The 18,547-nt window shown below is 30.2% G+C and overlaps 2 protein-coding genes across 3 annotated transcripts in view; both read left to right on the top strand.

Moving 5' to 3' along the window:
• Window positions 1–18,347, top strand: part of LOC101236943 (O(6)-methylguanine-induced apoptosis 2) — a 39,702-nt gene extending 21,355 nt beyond the window's left edge. For both annotated transcript variants that reach the window (XM_065814167.1, XM_065814168.1), the window contains exons 8-11: window positions 7,642–7,694; window positions 7,766–7,976; window positions 17,764–17,945; window positions 18,070–18,347. In XM_065814167.1, coding sequence (XP_065670239.1) covers window positions 7,642–7,694; window positions 7,766–7,976; window positions 17,764–17,945; window positions 18,070–18,137 — 514 coding nt within the window. In that variant the 3' untranslated portion in view covers window positions 18,138–18,347. The remainder of the gene's footprint in view (window positions 1–7,641; window positions 7,695–7,765; window positions 7,977–17,763; window positions 17,946–18,069) is intronic.
• Window positions 3,261–5,303, top strand: LOC136088933 (uncharacterized). Its single transcript, XM_065814166.1, has 2 exons — window positions 3,261–3,415; window positions 3,490–5,303. Exon 2 carries the CDS (start codon window positions 3,532–3,534, stop codon window positions 5,101–5,103), a length of 1,572 nt encoding a protein of 523 aa, XP_065670238.1. The 5' UTR covers window positions 3,261–3,415; window positions 3,490–3,531; the 3' UTR covers window positions 5,104–5,303.
• Window positions 18,348–18,547: the final 200 nt, after the last annotated feature.

The raw sequence follows: 18,547 nt of genomic DNA, 5'->3' as shown, positions 1-18,547 counted from the left end.
TAAGATCAGTCCCATGAAATAGAGATAGAATGTTAGACATCAGCCCAAGGACCATCATAAAGAAAATCAAAATCAAAAAAAATTTCTGGGAGCTTTAGAGTAGTAGTTAATAGTGTGTTAATAGGGTGAGTCCAAAGAAGGAGTACAAGAAAAAAGATTTATAGAGAACATTGCATGATCGGAACCACCTAAAAAAATTCAAACCCAAATCTCTACAAAAATTAATAATTTGATTAAGTATACCCCTAAGCCAAACATTTGACTATTGGACTCTATACAAAATGATATTACTCATCAATACTGAGATATGAAGAATGAACAGCCAAATTTAAATTAGTCTCACAAAGAGCAACCAAGTCTGGTGAATTTTGTAAGAAGTAAGATTCAACTGATGGAAAGTTGCTTTGAAGACCACTAAAATTTGCGAAAGAAATATTAAAATAGTTAGGTTGTGGGAATGGTTTTCTATGTTTGATATTTAATATATAATATTTTATTTGTATAATATTTATATATTGATATTTAGTATATAATATTTAATAATAATTGGCTACTTTGGGCATAGTTTAAGTTTAAAGGCAACTTGAGTTGTTCATAAATAAAGCACAGCATCTCAAACAATGAGCTATGTAGTTGTCTCCGTTCTGCTAACTAATCCAAATTCATAACTTAGGGCTCCTTATGTAGCCTCAACAATACACATCAAAAGCATTAACAGGGACACCATTCATGCACAACATGACACCACTAATACTTTGACATTTTACAGCTGTTGATGGAATCAGCCACTCTGAGAACTACCAAAAAGTTTGGTAAACCTTAACTACCAGCTGGCCTCAGAACCAAACTTCTAAAAGAGTTTTGGAGCTGTACCCTTATTAGGAGTTGCAGCTCTAAAACTCTTTTAGAGAGTGTACCCTTATTAGGAGATAACAGGAAGAGTTTCATAGCCACTATCAAGGAGGCACAAGCAGATATTTATGAGTAGAGTCAAGAATGTCCAGCATTCATCATCCTAGGCAGAAAACAATGTAACACAGGTTTACATCTATGCCAGCCTAATAGATGAAGAAAGTGTTCAATGCTGGTCAACAGAATTATTCTGATTACCCTTAAAGTCTTAGCCTAGGAGGTCTACTACAAGACATTAGTTGGATGCAATTAAAATCTGCCCAAGATGAGTATTTTTATTGAAACGCTGTCTCTAGCCTTCACTCAACCAAGAGCTCCAAAGCAGTGGAATTTTATCTGGATGCAGTTAACATCTTCCCAAAAAAAAAAATTTTTTATTGAGGCACAATCGTTAGCCTAATTGATTTTAAGTTGGAGTTTATTTCTTGTAGCCTTTATCTAAAAATAGCTAACCCTAAAAGGCAGCAGGGCATGGAGCAGGTAGTACTGGGTTACATCATACCAGTAGCAGTATATTTTTGATGATTTTAGCCCTGATCTGACCTGGAGTATTTAAAAAAGTTAATTCCTGTAAGGAATACTTTAAAACACTGATGGGAATATTTTGGAAAAGCATTAGGAAAAAATGTATAGCTATGCACAAAAAATTTTAAAAAAATACAAATTTAATATTTGAAGTGTCCTCTTTTAGCTCAATAGCAAAGAAGAACTCGTCTTGCATTGATTCGACTTATTTCATGCACATCTCATGTGCCACTTTTCATTACTCATTCAGAAGTTGCTTCAAATGCTCAGTTGATTAAATTTGATAGTTTACCAATGAGTGTTGATCCTTGACCAAATATTTTCTATTAGGTTGATATCTGGTGATCCAGGGCACCAAGGCAACAAATTGATCCTCTTTGTGGCAAACCAGTTTGTTATACTATGTATAACAAATATACTTGCTAGAAAATGTATTGCTTGCTTCTGCCATACAATTGCCTTGTTGATGGAATCATGGAACATGTTTAAAGTATGTTTTTGTTGGTATATTGGTTGATATGGCCACTATACAGCTCACAAAAACCAAGGCATTTGTAGGAAAAATATCCCCATATGTCTACTGAGCCTCCACAATCTTGTCGTCTTGTTTGTAAATAGCGCTTGCAATATTTCTCAGTTGCAAATCTTTTAACATATATTCTTTCTTTGCGGGTTCACAACCTGAAAATTTGACTCATCCCACAGTGGGCTAATTTTCAAAAAAGCTGGCCAAAAGTCAAAAAAAAATATCGCTATTGTGATTTTATTATTTTGAAACTACATAAACAAAGCCCTGTTGCATTTAATTGTATAAGAAAAAATTGTATAAATTTTAAAGTTACCTAAATCTACGCAGTTAAACATCTGTTATTAAAAACACTTAATAGGCATTTTAAAAACAAAAAAAAATGTGGTCAAATAAGTATCGTTTACAAAAAAGTTATTTATCGTTACTAAAAAACTAACTATGGACGATACTATTCAAGGTATTTATATAATATTTTAGTAAAAAGTTTTATATTATTTCTCTAAATTTTATGCGAAAAGTGCGAACAAAAAAGTACAGAATAAAGTTTATTTATTTTTTTTAACCTATTTTTCAAGCATTGAAAAAGTAGTGAACCCGCGAGATTCCGCTTAGTTATAATTTGGATGTTGTTCATAAAAGTGTATTCTAAAGATTGATTAAAAGAAAAGGCACCTATTTTTGCCTATTACTTCATTAACTTATATTGTGTAGTGCTAGTCGTGTTTTTTAGTAAACAAAATGGCGGTGTTTTGTTTTCTTTACAAAATCAGTCAAATTGTATATAGATATAGTTATTATGTTTCTTGAGAAACTGATTTTGTTAAGTGCAATAAAACTACAAAAAAATTAGTAGCACACATGAATGAGATTTTGACAAAGTTAGAGTGTAGGGGGGGGGGGGGAGACAAACCCCCTCGGTTACGACGTCTTTTTTACCTCAGCTACGACGATTTTTGTATAGTTTTATTGAATTTTACAAAATCAGTTTCTCAAAAAACATAATAACTATATCTATATACAATCATATGATTAACAGTATATTTTACCTTTCTCTTATATATCGAATTTATATAATATAATATATTATCGATTACTTTTTACTTTATTTTTAATTAGATTAGTAAAGTTATAATTTTTTTATGATTTTTTCAATTATTATATTTTCAATTAATATCTAAGGTTCACAAAAAGATCATTTGCAAATTCCTCGAATTGAAATTTTTAAAATTTTAAAAAACGAGTTATCTTCAAATCTAGATGACCAGCTTAATATTTTGCAATCACAGTTGTCTAAGAAGAAAAATTTGTTTCCAATTTTCAACAGATGATAAAAAGAAACTAAAAAATGTATTGACAAAATTAAAAATAAAATGGAAAAGTAGTAACCGAACAAAAAAAATATTTTTGAAGACACATGACACTTGGTTAAAAGCCTCAACAAATATTTGTGTAAGTTATTTAATGCTTATCTCTATTAAAGTTTTAAACTTTTTTATATTTACTAAACATTTAAATAATTTCAGATTGTTCAAGCACGAAATAAAGAGAGAAAAATCCATAGTGCAATGGGTCGACCATCTTTGAATTTTGATGAAGCTAGTGAACGAACGAAACGGCGAAAAACAGAGGAAATGCGTTCGACATTTAGTTCATCCGAGTTAGCATTTGCTTCTCAGATGAGTCTTCGGGCTTCAGGAGCATGCAATGCCGGAGTTACAGTTAAAGATTTACCTTCCACAATTCAACACCGAGTCGCAAACTATATAGAGAGCCTTAAATTGTCTCAAATTTCACAAACACCTGAACTATGTGCTGAAACAGCTCTTTCTATACTAACGGAAGCAAAGCTTTCTAAACATCAATATTGCATTATAAGAAGTGCTGCAATTGCGAATAGCTCTTCTTTTTTACCATCTTACGAAAAACTTAAAGAAGCCAAGAAAATGTGTTACCCTGAAGATATAACGGTAACTGAAATAAGCGCCGAAGTAAAACTGCAATCTTTATTAAATCACACTTGTTTAAGAATTATAAAAACTCAACAAAATGTAATTGACTCCTTGAATGTAAATATTTTATCAAATTTTATTTTAATTCTTAAGTGGGGGTTTGATGGCAGTTCCGGTCGTAGCGAATATAAACAGAGATTTGCCGATGGAAGAAACTCAGATGCAAATGTTTTTCTGACTTCACTTGTACCATTACAACTTTTGAGTACAAATTCAGTTTTAGGTCAAGATATTATTCTATGGAAAAATAGGACACCTTCATCTACTCGATTTTGCCGACCTATCAGACTTCAATTTCTTCACGAAAATGTCCATACAAGCATTAATGAAAAAGACTATATTGAAGATAAAATTAAATCACTGGTTCCTCTCATCATTGTTCAACATGAAATAGAAATTAAAATACATTATAAATTGGTTATGACAATGATTGACGGAAAAGTTTGCAATGCAATAACATTGACGAAATCAACAATGCGGTGTTATTTGTGTTCTGCTACTTCGAGTCAATTCAATAATATCAATTTCGTTAAAGAAATAAAAGTTGACGAATCAAAATTGGAATACGGTTTATCAACGTTGCACGCATGGATTCGCTTTTTTGAATGTTTTTTGCATCTTGGGTATAAACTTGGAATAAAAAAATGGCAAGCACGTTCTGACATTGAAAAAAGTATAATATTACAACAAAAATTGTTAATCCAGAATGCTTTTAAGCTGCAGCTAGGGTTAATAGTTGATCGACCGAAACCAGGATGCGGTAATACAAATGACGGAAATACAGCTCGAAGATTTTTTAAAAACTCACAAGTGTCTGCTGATATTCTAGGAGTGGATTTAGAACTAATAAATCGGTTTCATGTAATTTTACAGGTATTATCTAGTGGCTTTCCATTAGACGCAGACAAACTCGATAATTATTCTACCGAAACTGCACTACTTTTTGTTGAAAAGTATCCTTGGTACAACATGCCTACAACAGTGCACAAAGTACTTATTCATGGAGCCTTAATAACAAAAACAGCAATACTACCCATAGGACAACTATCTGAGGATGCACAGGAATCGAGAAAAAAAATATCGCAAAGATTTCTCCAGGAAAAATTCCAAAAAAAATACAATGCATGACGTTTTTTGCAGACTTCTGGTTTTGTCAGATCCTGCAATATCTTCACTTTTAAAATCTCATGCAAAAGTTAGCAGATCTTTGTCTTCTCAAGCTTTACAAATGTTATTACCTCCGGAGATTAACGAAAACTCTGAAACTCATTCGTCTGTGATTGAGTTTATCAACAATATTTCAACAATAAACGATTCAGATGACTGTGGTGATTTATTTTAAAGTAATATAAATGAAACAATGATGATAAATGATGCAAATAAAAGTTTTCCTTGTTTTCCTTGAACAAATAAATAAGTAGAATAAATAATGAATTTTTCAATTTATTTTTTTTAACATTGCGGCATAATAATACAGTCATAATACATTATATATCGGTATTATATATAATGTTTATATATGTAATGTAAATAATACATTAGTCTATTGAACTTAAATGTCGAATTAGAACTAATTGGTTAAACACGAAAGCCCAAAGGCATTTCTAATGATTAATGTTTTTAAAACACCGCCATTTTGGATCTACCATTATTGAATTTTGGTACACTTATGTCAAATTCAAAGTTGGGGATTCAAAAAAATGCTATACAGAAATTTTCCATTAATTATAATCATTTTTTGACTTTTGGCCAGGTTTTTTGAAATTCCGCCCACTGTGCATCCCTCCATATCACTTTTGCTCAGTCTTAAACTGTCTAAAGCAAACATTCTTTGCACCGTTTTCATCTTTTGCGTTGGCTCATAATTGATAGGATAGGCTCTCTTACTGCAATGTAAAAAATACCCGATACCTTTTTTTGGATTTTTTTGAAGAAGGATTTTTTCTACTTGTTCTGAATATGCTACTTTTGTCACAGTTACTAACCTTCAGTGGTCTTCCAGAACGAGGCATGTCAACAACATTACCTGTTAGCTCCCTAGTTTTCACTGTTTTTTGCACGCAAAATTCAGAAACACACATAAGTTTATTAATTTTAATGTTGTTATGATTCTTTGATTTGACCAGTCTAATAATTTGCCATTTGATGCTGACACTTTGACGCTGACACTGCTTTTATTTGACGCTGACACTGCTTTTCTACTTATTTGCAAGCGAATTGAAATTTAAAGTATTGCGGTTATTCTTTAGATATTTTTTGTGATTTTAAAATTATTTTTTTATTTAAGAATCATGAGTACTCATTATATTTATAATTTATAGCGGTAATTAAGTATAACAATTGGTTATCAAGTGTGAAAAATGTATCATTAATTAACTTGATTAAACTTTTATGTCATCAGTAAAATATGTTGTATAATGTTTAATTAGTTTTACGGAAGTAGTGTTGTATATGTGAATTTTTTTTTTTTTTTGTTTATTTTATTGATACAAGCATAAATAGCAAAACATAAATAAAATAAACTTAAAATCTATATCCGTTTAACTTTGATGTTAGAAAAACATGCACATAATTATAAAAAACTCTATCTTGATTAAACTTTTGTGCATGGCTGTACATCTAACTGAATACTATAATTTAAGGTGAACCCAAGGTTTATGGTTAATGTATATATAAAATTATAGGCATTACAGTTATTAGATATTAATGAGAACAGCAAGTACACTTCTTCTGGGCTTTGCTTAAAAAGCGAATCCTACTGGATTACCTGTTACCAGTAGCAGAGTAATCATGATGACCATACGCCTGACCTCACTTAAAATAAAGGCATACTAATAAAATACTTTACTATTTATATTATACTAAAGTGTACTAAAATTAGACTTTTATTCAGGTAATTAATAACTAATATTATTTTAATAATTAATAACTAATATTATTTTTTTAAGATGTACCAATATTAAAATATTTCTTGATTTTGAATCTCTTGAATATTGAGATTAAAAACATAGAGGTGAATTAGTTCTAGTTTATTCTTAAACATCGGATGGTTGCTAAACTTGCATTCTGTACAGCGCCCCTATACTTTCGTATTGCAGTATTGCAGCAAAATAAGGGCTTCAACTATTCCACAAACAATCACTCAAAGTTATTGAGATTGATGCCATAAACTCACACTAATTTAATATCTGTCACAATATTGATGAGCTTATTGATAAAACAAATATAAAACTATTTAAGAAAATCCTATCTAACCCAACACATGCAATAAACTCAAAACTCAAATCACAGGCAGAAACCCTGACAGAATATTATATAAAACCAATACTGCTAACATAACATTGCATCAAAAAACGTTTGTTCAAAAATATTTATGTATACTTCGAGATGGTATCAAAAACCTATACCTTCGTAAGTAATTCACTGTTGGTACATCTCCCACTTATCATTTTTTTAACCTAAAAGAATAGTACTCCAGATACATTATGACAAAAAAATTGTAAAATTCATTTATATGCTATACAATTTTAGATAAATACTTATAAAATAAATAAAATAAAATAAATAAAATAGCATAGTATATTATTATTTTATTTTTATTTTTTTTTATTATTATAATAATGGGAAAAACAAAAAAAAATAATGTCATGGGTGTTTGTTTTTAAGGGAAAAACGTGATTTGAATAATGGAAGTACTAATAAGGATATTCCAGCTCCAGGTGTGGTTTTTAGTTATAATTTTTAGCAAGATATAGTAGTTAGAATATTTATAAATGTGTAATTTCTTTAGGCTCATATAATATAAGTGAGGAGCTTGCAAATGCAAAATCTCGCTCAGTAAAAATTCCATTTAATTCGACTGTACAAAGATGTTTGCCAGTTGCAAAGTCAGAAAACCCTGGTCCTGCAGCATATAATCTATGCAACAGATGCGACAAATCATACAGTGGTTCTGCAATATATCACCCATGCAATGTAGAACCTTTTCCATCTACTTTTCAGTAAGGAGGTTCTATATATTTGATTTCTTAAAGTTTTTAATAATATTTAACTTATAATTGTTTAATGAATTATTCAGTGAGGCTTTGTTTTTGATATCAAGGAAAAAATCAGCTAACAACATTTATCTAAACTTTTAAAATAAAAATTTAAATCTCTCTCCTCTCTCTCATATATATGTGTGTGTGTGTGTGTGTTTATATATATATATATATATATATATATATATATATATATATATATATATATACATATATATATATATATATATATATATATATATATATATATATATATATATATATATATATATATATATATATATATATATGTATATATATATATATATATATATATATATATATATATGTATATATATACATATATATATATATGTATATGTACATATAACAACATATATCTAAACTATTAATTATATATATATAATTAATATATATATATATATATATATATATATATATATATATATATATATATATTATTATTATATATATATATATATATATATATTAATATATATAAATATATATATTTATATATATTTATATATATTAATATATATATATATATATATGTATATATATATATAATGAAAAATTTAATTTATATATATATAATATATAAATATTGCTGTATTATTTAATAGTATTGAGCACTCTTAAACGCACAAGAATATTTGTATTATTATTATTATTATTATTATACCATAATAATGCATTGTCTATTTATTTATAAATTTGCTCCTACAAGATGAGCACTCTACTCAAGTCGTCGACAAAATGAAAAAAATAAACTTTAAATATTCAACCAAAAACCGATTCCATCTGAAAAAGAATATAAATTATAACTACTAAACAAAACAGAATTGCTTGTAAAGAAAATGAGATGGAAGACATTCTTTTTTATAAATAACTACCCAAGAAATGATTCAAATTATACAGACTACAGAATCAAATCATCAAAATGTCCACCACAAATAAATGAAGTGCGTTCTTTCGAAAAAGATCTTATAAACTTCGTTAAATCAATAAAATTTTGCAAAGTTAATTGCAAGTTTCAAGATAATATGCAAAAAGACTTGAAATCCATATGTATGTCACATTTTTTATTAACAACCCTTCGCTTTGCCTTTTAAATTCTTCGAAAAACAAGGTAGAAAGAATTAATAGAGTCATTTTATCTAAAATTATTCATGAGTTAAAAAATAAACTACAGTTGAATCAGTGGCAAAGCACCCAATTTGTTATAGATTGGTTTAAAGGGATCGGGGGTAAACACCTTTGCAAATTTCTTGTTTTTGATATAAATGATTTTTACCCATCTATTGGTGAAAATGCTCTTACTAGTGCAATCAGTTTCGCCGAACAACATGTTATTTTAAATGATGGCGGTGCAAAATTAATATATTATGCAAGAAAATTTTTAATTTTTAAATACGATGAAGTCTGGATAAAGAAAAGAGGCAGATTATTTGATGTCACAATGGCAGCATTTGATGGAGCTGAAGTTTGCGAACTAGTTGGTATTTTTATATTGTTTCAGCTCTCTCAACATTACGATAAAAATAATTTTGCCTTGTATTGTGACGACGGGCTTGCTATTTTAGAAAACAAAAGCGGCCAACAAATGGAAAAAATCAAAAAGCTTTTTACGCATATTTTTAAAAGTGACAACCTACTTATCTCCATCCAATGTAATATTAAAATTGTCAATTATCTTGATGTAGCATTAAACCTGATTAACAGTTCTTATCAACCATATTGTAGACCTAATAACCAACTTATGTATATTCATTCTGATTCAAACTATCCACCTAATATAATCAGGGCCGTACCGAGCCAATTTTGCGCTTCGGGCAAGAAAAGAAAATTGCGCCCTCTCTTCCTCTCCCTTCCCCCTCCCTTTCCTTAAAAAAAAAAGAAGAAAATTAAACGAAAAAAATGATTTATTGATCACAAAATTTATCACATCAAGTTATAAGTAAAATTTGTCATTAAGGTTGCACAAACTTTAGTTCAATGCCACTTTTCTGGCTTTTGTTGAGGCAAATTCACTAATGACATCATCAAAATCAATGTTGTTTGCCACTTCATTTTCAATTGAAATCATAGCCAAACTAGACAAACGTTCTTGGTCAATTGTTGACCTCATATAGTGTTTTATGAGCTTAAGTTTACTGAAACTTCTCTCACGCGTAACAACTGTGACTGGTATGGTGAGGAAGATGCGAATAGCAATTGTTGTGTTGGGATAAGCATCGGTCAAAGAATATTTATAAATGAGCTGCAAAATGTCAATCGGGCTAGATTTTTCAAAGTTGTCCATCATTGCGGCAGCTTGTTATTTAAAGCTTGCCATTTCTGACTGGAAATCGGAAGAATCTAAATCTGCCTTGTGAATTTGAGATAAATTTGCAGCTTTTTTCTTGAGTTCATCCACTGAACTTTTAGAGAGTGAATGCCCACTGAGGTAGCCAAAATCAGAGGATACAGCAGACATCAGCCTCAAACCGCCACTCTATTTGTGTAATAATGCTGTCAAACACAAGGTTGCACTGAGATCCGAATTCTGTTTCTGCTGTGAGAAGGTGAGAGTCATCTTCAGCTTCATAAAGTGCTATTCGCTTCACTTTGCGCTTCCTCTTAATTGGAAAGCCACCATCAATTCCGCTCTGGTTAGCTTTTTCTGTGGCATCTTTGATAATATTGTCCACCCCAACATCTCAAAAATTCTGAATGAAAGCCTTCAACCATTTCATTTTTTTTACGGCAATGTCAAATGAAATGGTTTTTGACTGAAGCAGTTTGTTTTCCCGTTCAACTAAGAGAAAGAATTTGACACCAGAAATCCAACAAACACAAAAAACTAAAATCAATATGAATGAGAAGTTCTTTTGCACTGCTAACTGTGACAGCATTTGTCATGGGATTGTGGATAATGGATTCCAAAACTTGAAGAACATCTTTGCAATGTGTAAGAACATCTGTGCAATGGTGTAATTGCTTCTTTTTTGGTAGACCATCTTGTGTCACTATTTCCCTTTAATGAGATGGTCAACGTTTTCTTCAGTTTTTCCCATCTTGACGTGAAGCTTGAAAAAAAGTTAAAGATGGCTTGAACCTTTCCAAAAAACGTAATCATGAATGGGGAAACCTCAGCAGCATGAACACCAACAAGATTTAAAGTGTGAGCTGCGCATGGAACAAATCTTGCTGACTCATTAAGAGAATGGATGTGAGCTTTGACGCCATTGTATTTTCCAGACATATTAGCTCCATTGTCATAGCCTAGGCCCCGGCAATCGGAAATGCTTAGACCATCCTTCTCCAATTTTTCACTTATTTCTGTTGCAAGACCTTTTCCGGTTTTTTGGTGAGATTTAATGAAGTCCACAAAGCATTCCTTAATTGTGCAGATTTCATCACTGATGCGGACATACCTGATGATCTGAGTTATCTGCTCTTTGTGGTAGGTATCTGGAGTGCAGTCAAACAGAACAGAGTAGTATTTAGCTTCTTTGATGTTTGACAAAATTTCTTTCCTGACTTTCTGCCCAAGTAATTCATTCAGCTCATTTTGAATTCAAGGAGAAAAGTAGGATGTTGTGGTTTTTTTTGCTTTAACGGACGCAATGTGTTCAGCCACTAAAGGATAATAATGGCTAATCAGCTCAATTAAGCTCAGAAAAATGCCATTGTTTTGTTGACCAATATCTTCTGTTGTTCCCCGAGGGGCAAGATTGTTCTTGGCACAGAAAAAAATTGCATCAACAATCACTTTTAAGATATCTCTCCGCTTTTTCATCTCTCCACTAATAACTCTTTACAGATCAGAATTCAGGGTCTTTCCTTCCTTGAGGTTTTTTCAAGAGTTTTCTGATCAGAATAGCATCTTTGGTGTTCATTGTTGTTTTCATGCTCAGGAATTCTTGGGTTTAGTTTTTTCCAGTCACAAAACCCTTTAGAAATTTCTAAGAAATTGTTGGTTTTTGTTGTTAAAAATAACAAACAGCAAAAACAAAATAAAGAATCTTTTTTATTGCTGTACTGCAGCCAAGTGCGAACAGATTTTTTACCATTGGGATGATTTTTTTCATACCATTTTGAGCTGAAGTGTCGCATTCTGTTGTCAAAATCACACAGCGTGTTTGGGAAAAATTCTCTTCTGTCTTGCTCTGACCTATGCTCAATCAAAAAGCATCTTGTTTTGTCCGTTATTTTAGGCCATGTTGCTGGATCCCTATGTTGAAAATTTTCTTCCAAGGCCACTGGAATTTCTGAGATTTCTGAATGAAGTTCATCCTCGTCCATTTCAGCTGGGCCTGAAAGCTAGGCATTTTCATCTTCCCTGGTTGGTTCTGAATCAGTTGTGCAAAATTCTTCTTGACTTTGGCTGATGAAAATCTCCTCTTCAATTAATTCCAAATGATGATCTGAACTCAATTAAAGTCAATTATACGATCTGTTGAATTATCATTAGTTTCAATACAAATATCCTCTGAAATAATTTGTTTCTCCACTGAGTTTGTTACCAACCACTTTTTGAAACAGTTTTGTAGTTTCTCGTCACTTTCTTGGCGCTGTTTTCTTTTCTTCTTAAATTCAGCACCAGATAACTTTTGGGTTCGACTCATAATAGAATTATAATGCTCAAAAGTTATCAAAGGTATATTAGTGTTATAGGGCGCTTTTTTGTTCAGTATATGAGCTTTAATATTTAAGAGTTTGTGTCAAGAGGCGGAATTTTAATTAATTTTCTGTTCAACAGCAGCGACGCTGTGAAAATTAGTTTCATAAACTGATTATTGTTTTTTTAATTTATTAAAGTTTGCACCCTCCCAATTTTGGCGCCTCAGGCTGCAGCCCGGCCAGCCCCGCCCTTGGTACGGCTCTGAATATAATAAAAGAAATTCCTCGCACTATTGAGTTAAGATTATTGGCTATGGCAGTAAATGAGACTGTGTTCAATAATTCCATTCTTCCTCATGAAGAGCCTTAACGTAAATCAGAATATAATTTAAAACTCACCTACCAAACGCAAATAAACAAAAATTTCAAACATAATTAGTGTTTAATATATATTATATATAATAATATATATTAGGCTTTTTATTTTTTATTCTATTTGCTTATAATCTAGGTTTTTTTTGTGTTTTTTTTCAAGCAGTTCTCAACAATAGGGTATATTATATAATAGGGTGCATCAAACTTCTATTCTAAAATTTTCTTATTATCCCATTTTTTAACATTTTATTGGTTGTAATAGTATTCCTGCTAATTTTTGTAAAATTTTGAGTTTATTCAGGGATCTATCTCATAATCATGTTTCCAATCTTACAATCTGCCAGAATTCACTTTAAATGGGCAAAAATATTTACTAATTAAATATTAGTTTTTTATTTATTAAATTTAGCATTAGTACTAATATGAGGTCAGTGCTTCTTTTAAAAGTGATAATATTTTGTTTGGTTGTATGGACACCTAATTTTGCATAGCAACAACCTATTTTAATAGTTGCAGATTTTTTACGAGTGAAATATTCACTAATTTTGGAATGAGTATCAAGACGAGGTCGCACTTCATTTAAAAGTTATAATTTTTTTTTGATAGTTTAACAACCAAATATTTTCCTTAGTTACACAGAAGTAAATGGATTTTGAATAAATTTTAAATCAGATTTTTAAGGGTCCTATTTTAAATCTTAAGGTAATTAGGTTTAGGTAATTAATAATAGAACAAAAAATAGTGCAAGAAAACCTTGACAATTTAAAATACATCAACATTTTGTAAAACATTTATACATGCATAAAATAAGAAATCATTTTTCAATCAATCAACAGTTGGAGCCTGAAGCAAATCACTAACTCCCTTTGGAAGTTGAGATTTTGATTTTTGAGAATTTGAATGCCTCAACCTGCTGACTATTAGGTCTCGTGAGCACCAAAGTCGGCATAATATATCATTGTTTTTAAACAACTAAATTTGCCTGTGTAGTTTTCACGGAAACGTTTGAAATTCTTGTTTCGTGCTTCCTGTGCCTCTTCAGAGAGCATGTCAAAAGGCAATACCGTTCTCTTCACAATCTCACAATATATTGTGCAAACTTTGTGGCATGTAATATCATCGGTAGTTCTGTACAAACAAATGAGCGACTTGAAAGAGGCAATCATATAATTACAAAATAAAAGTCAGCTCAGTGTAGTAACAATGTTTACAAATAAATAAACTTACTTCGAGACAGTACTTAAAATTTCAGCCACAACACTTTTAGATTGAAATGGCGAACTGTATTTCCATCATTAACCACCAGATCAGGCCACAACAATAATTAATCTAAGAAGTCTTCTTGGATTTTATGTTTGTTGTTACAGATAACTTTTGTATTGTACTACGCTCCTGCCACTTCTGTTTATCCATTTTTTTTGGAAAGGTGAAGAAAGCATTCCATTATTTTAATTCATGCATATAATGATAATTACTTCTTCTTTCAACAGACACAAGGGAGACGTTGTACAATCTAAAATTGCTTGAAGACTTACTTCAGCTGAATAGTTTGACTCTACAATATATGTTACTAGTGCCATTCAGTTTGTTTTTTTATCTCTTAAAAAATTGTAAGTTGGATAAATCTTAGACCCAACAGTCATGGCTTCATTTCTCAATTTTTGGTAGTCCAGCTTCGTTAACCTTCAATTCAGAAAAACAGCTTTTGTGGGAGAATATAGTGTTGCTAGTGGTGTCTCAGTGGTGTCTCCACTGAACAAAACCCATCTGACACATCTTGTAGCATTTGACCTAAAATTAGTGCATTTTTAGCCTGCCTTCTTGCTTTAAAAGATGAATAGTAGATTAACTCTTTTGATGTTCTTAACTCTGCTAGTTCCAGAATTAGTTTTTTAACCAAAAAAATTTTTTATGTTTGAATTTTTTTTTGCCAACATTTTCAAATTGTACTTTTAGCCTTCCCATGGAACTGGAAGTAACTTGGAGCAGTGGTAGTGGTAGTGGTGCTTCTTTGTCTACAGTGATATAAATCTCATTTAACCAATTTATGGACTTTTTTTCAAATACTGTGTTATTATCATCTGCAATCCTTCATCTTTTTTTATAACTTTAGGTGAATTCATTTAATTTGTGACTGCTGATACAAAACATATACACTTTAAGTTTGGAACTTAAATACCTTAAGTTGTTCCAGATTTAAAAGTTGTTCATGAGCTTTAGAGTTAAAAATGCTAAAACTGTTTTCACTTAAAAATATATGAATATTCAATTTTATAATCGTCGTTTCTGAGATATAAACAGTAAAGTAAAAAGTACCCCGGCTTTTTTTTTTTTTTTCAATTAATTCTAATGAATATTAGCATTAATTTTCAATTAATGCTAATATTCATTTATAACAGCTTAAAATGACATTAGCATCTATACTGTGGCTAAGTATTACCTTATAAATATATAAAATAAATTGTAATAAAAAGCAATCAATTCTGGTGTTAGGCGGAAATAATCAACAAAATTAGGTATCCGTAGCAACCAAATAAAATATGAATTTCATATGGAGTTTGAAACTCATTTTAATACACACGCCTAATATAAAACTGTTAAAATAACGTTAATGTAAAAATAGGTTGCTATTTAAAATTAGTTACCATAGCAACCAAATTGTAATCAATGTGTAGAAATTAAGGAAAAGATCTCCTCCATAACTATCATTTTGCCATAATCAAAACAGGCTGCCATATCAAACTTTTACCGCGTTACAAGGAGATACCAAGTCTAGAAGAACCTCTTTTTAAACAATTCTGAGCCGAATTTCGACCAATGGATATTAATAAGTCAAATTTAAATTTTTTGAGTAGCTTACTAACATCAAATCCAAATCATAAAATTACTAACATCAAATCCAAATCATAAAATTACTAACATCAAATCCAAATCATCAAATCCAAATCAAGCAAATTTAATTCCTAAATGGGTTTATTTATGCCTCAACTAGAAAACATTTCCACAAGAAGACTACCTTATTTTGTTTGCATTGGGCATTAGAAGATTGGGCAAAAGTAATTTAAACGATGAGTTAAATTTTTGGGTTGAAAAATGCCAAGTATTTACGTAAAAAGTTCGTAGCTGAGAAATATTACAAATGCTATTTAGAGAGCAAGACGAAAATGCGGTAAAAGCTCATCGACGAAATATAATACGAAAACATTTTTTAAACAAAGGCCTTTGATTTTATCGAGAAGGCAGCTGTTTGGCCAGAAGCAAACAATACATCCTCCATCAAAATAAGACTCCGCCTCACACCACACATAGTATAACCATGGTGGTTATACTATGTGTGGTATAGAATGGAGGGAGAACGAAGCCGAAGTTCGTTTAAAATCGTAGTACAGTCGTTGTTGTATTATTCCAATATCCAGCTGCAAGTCGAAATAGCGTCTTTGCGTTGATAGAGGAAAATTTTAAAATGTAGTTTGTAATCTTTGTAAGCTGTTATCAAAATAGATTACTCTCTTAAAAGTTGACTAGATAAGTTTTTTAACAACTGTTCCAACTATAAGGTAGTAATCACAACAAAAATCATGATTTACGTAAAGTAATCGTTTTTTAAATACCTCGATACTAGGTACAAATATCAAAGTTTTAGACAATCTCTACTACTTGATTGAACTTATTGTTGTCTTTATCTTATCCTTAACCTTATAGCCTATCCTATCTTATCCTTAGCCTTATAAGCTAACCTTTATTTTTTCCTTAACCTTATCTTTTGCTTCCCCGTTTAGCTATAGGTTTGTTACGTTCTTAAAGAACGTTTTTTCGGCAAGGAAGTTATTATATCTCTCCAGAATTTTGTCTTTTGTTGCAGTATTTTTGCTGGATTTAAAAACAAATTGCTATATTTTGAATATAGACATATTAAATACCTTTTTGTAAATCCGACAAAAATACTACCAATTCTCATCTAGACATTTACCAATTCAGTTCTAATCTAGAAATTTATTATTAGTCGTTCAAAAAGCACAGCATAAAAAAATATTGTTTACGAATTTTTTAAACTTTAATCTTTTTATTTGCAATGCTTCAATTACTTATGACCTTTCGAAACAATATCAATGGATAATTTTTGTTAAAAGTGGAATATGATTGGTTAACTTTAAATTAATTACGCGGTGTTTAATAGAAAATCATGTTACTACTAAGACTGTTCCTTGAGAAATGACGTATTTTAACTTTGTTCTCCCTCCAGTCTATTATGTCTCTTTGGTATAACACACAGGTTTAACACAAAGAAGATCAATTAGTAGCTTTGGTGCCCGAGATCATCAGATCTCAACCCAATTATTAAAATATTATTAAAATTATCATGATTGTGATTGATTTGTTAAATAAATCTGTTAGTTGATCATAATTTCATACTGTGGAAGAATATTCTTTTTAGACCACCTGTCACTTTTCTACATTACTGTTAAATAAACGGTTCTCTATTTGCAAATAGAATATTTTGTCCAACATCAATGTCGCCGCAACACTCTATAGCAAATAGATTTTAAAAATGAAAAAAAATAATTAAAGTTATTATCCAGAAACTTTTTAATTGAAAAAATAAAAAATTTATATTCTTTCAATTAAAAAGTTAAAATAGCGCGATTTGATTTTCTCTAATTCAATCTGCTTTTTTTTTGTATGTTTATTTTAAATTTAAGTGTCTGTTTGCAAGTAAATATTTTAAAATAATTGCAATGTTAAATTGCTTTAGTTTTATTTTTAGACATAAACGTTGTTATTGTGTATTTCATCATGCAGCACAACTACCGCCTAAACCTATCACTCCAGGGCCTGGCCATTATGAACTAGTAAAATACGAAGAACCAAAACTCCCCATAAGTAGTTCTATGTTTGTGTCGTCGACTAACAGATGTGCTAAGAATGCATTTAACAGTCCTGGACCAGGTAATAATAAAAATATATTATTAAGTATATAATATATTATATTATAGTTAAGCATTTTTGATGAAATATATCAAATTATATACTACATATCTAAGAATATTTAATTAAGTCTGCTTTATTTTAGCCGCGTATGATCCTCGTCATACCTTAACGCAATCGTTCTTTTACAATTTTGAGAAGAAATGGATATGAGTTTTAAAATAAATGTTTTCTTGTTAAAATTATATACATATATTTTGTTAATAAATTCTTATCAACTTAATAATTTTTAAACACAAACCTTCATTCGCAATATACATTGTTAGTTTGGTTATTTTTTATTACCTAAGTTGCATTGTTATATGTATTTATATTTATGATCAACGTTTTATAAATTCTGATAATATACTTGTTTATTTGTTATATATTTTGTTATATAGTTAATTGTTAAAACAAATATACTTGTATATTTGTTATAAAAATTAACTCTGCTGTGGTGAATTTTTAAGGTGTCTAGATATAAAAATTTAGCTGCCCACGTCTGTTCGTTTGATTTTTATTTTTTTCAGACCAAGCGTATTCTATTATAAAAGTGGAGTTATTTAAAGAATGGCGAAAATATA

Source organism: Hydra vulgaris, chromosome 12 (genome assembly GCF_038396675.1).
Source record: "Hydra vulgaris chromosome 12, alternate assembly HydraT2T_AEP".
In the NCBI taxonomy this organism is placed as follows: Eukaryota; Metazoa; Cnidaria; class Hydrozoa; order Anthoathecata; family Hydridae; genus Hydra; species Hydra vulgaris.
The sequence above is the reverse complement of the archived record's forward strand: the minus strand, read 5'-3'. Positions and strand labels throughout refer to the sequence as shown.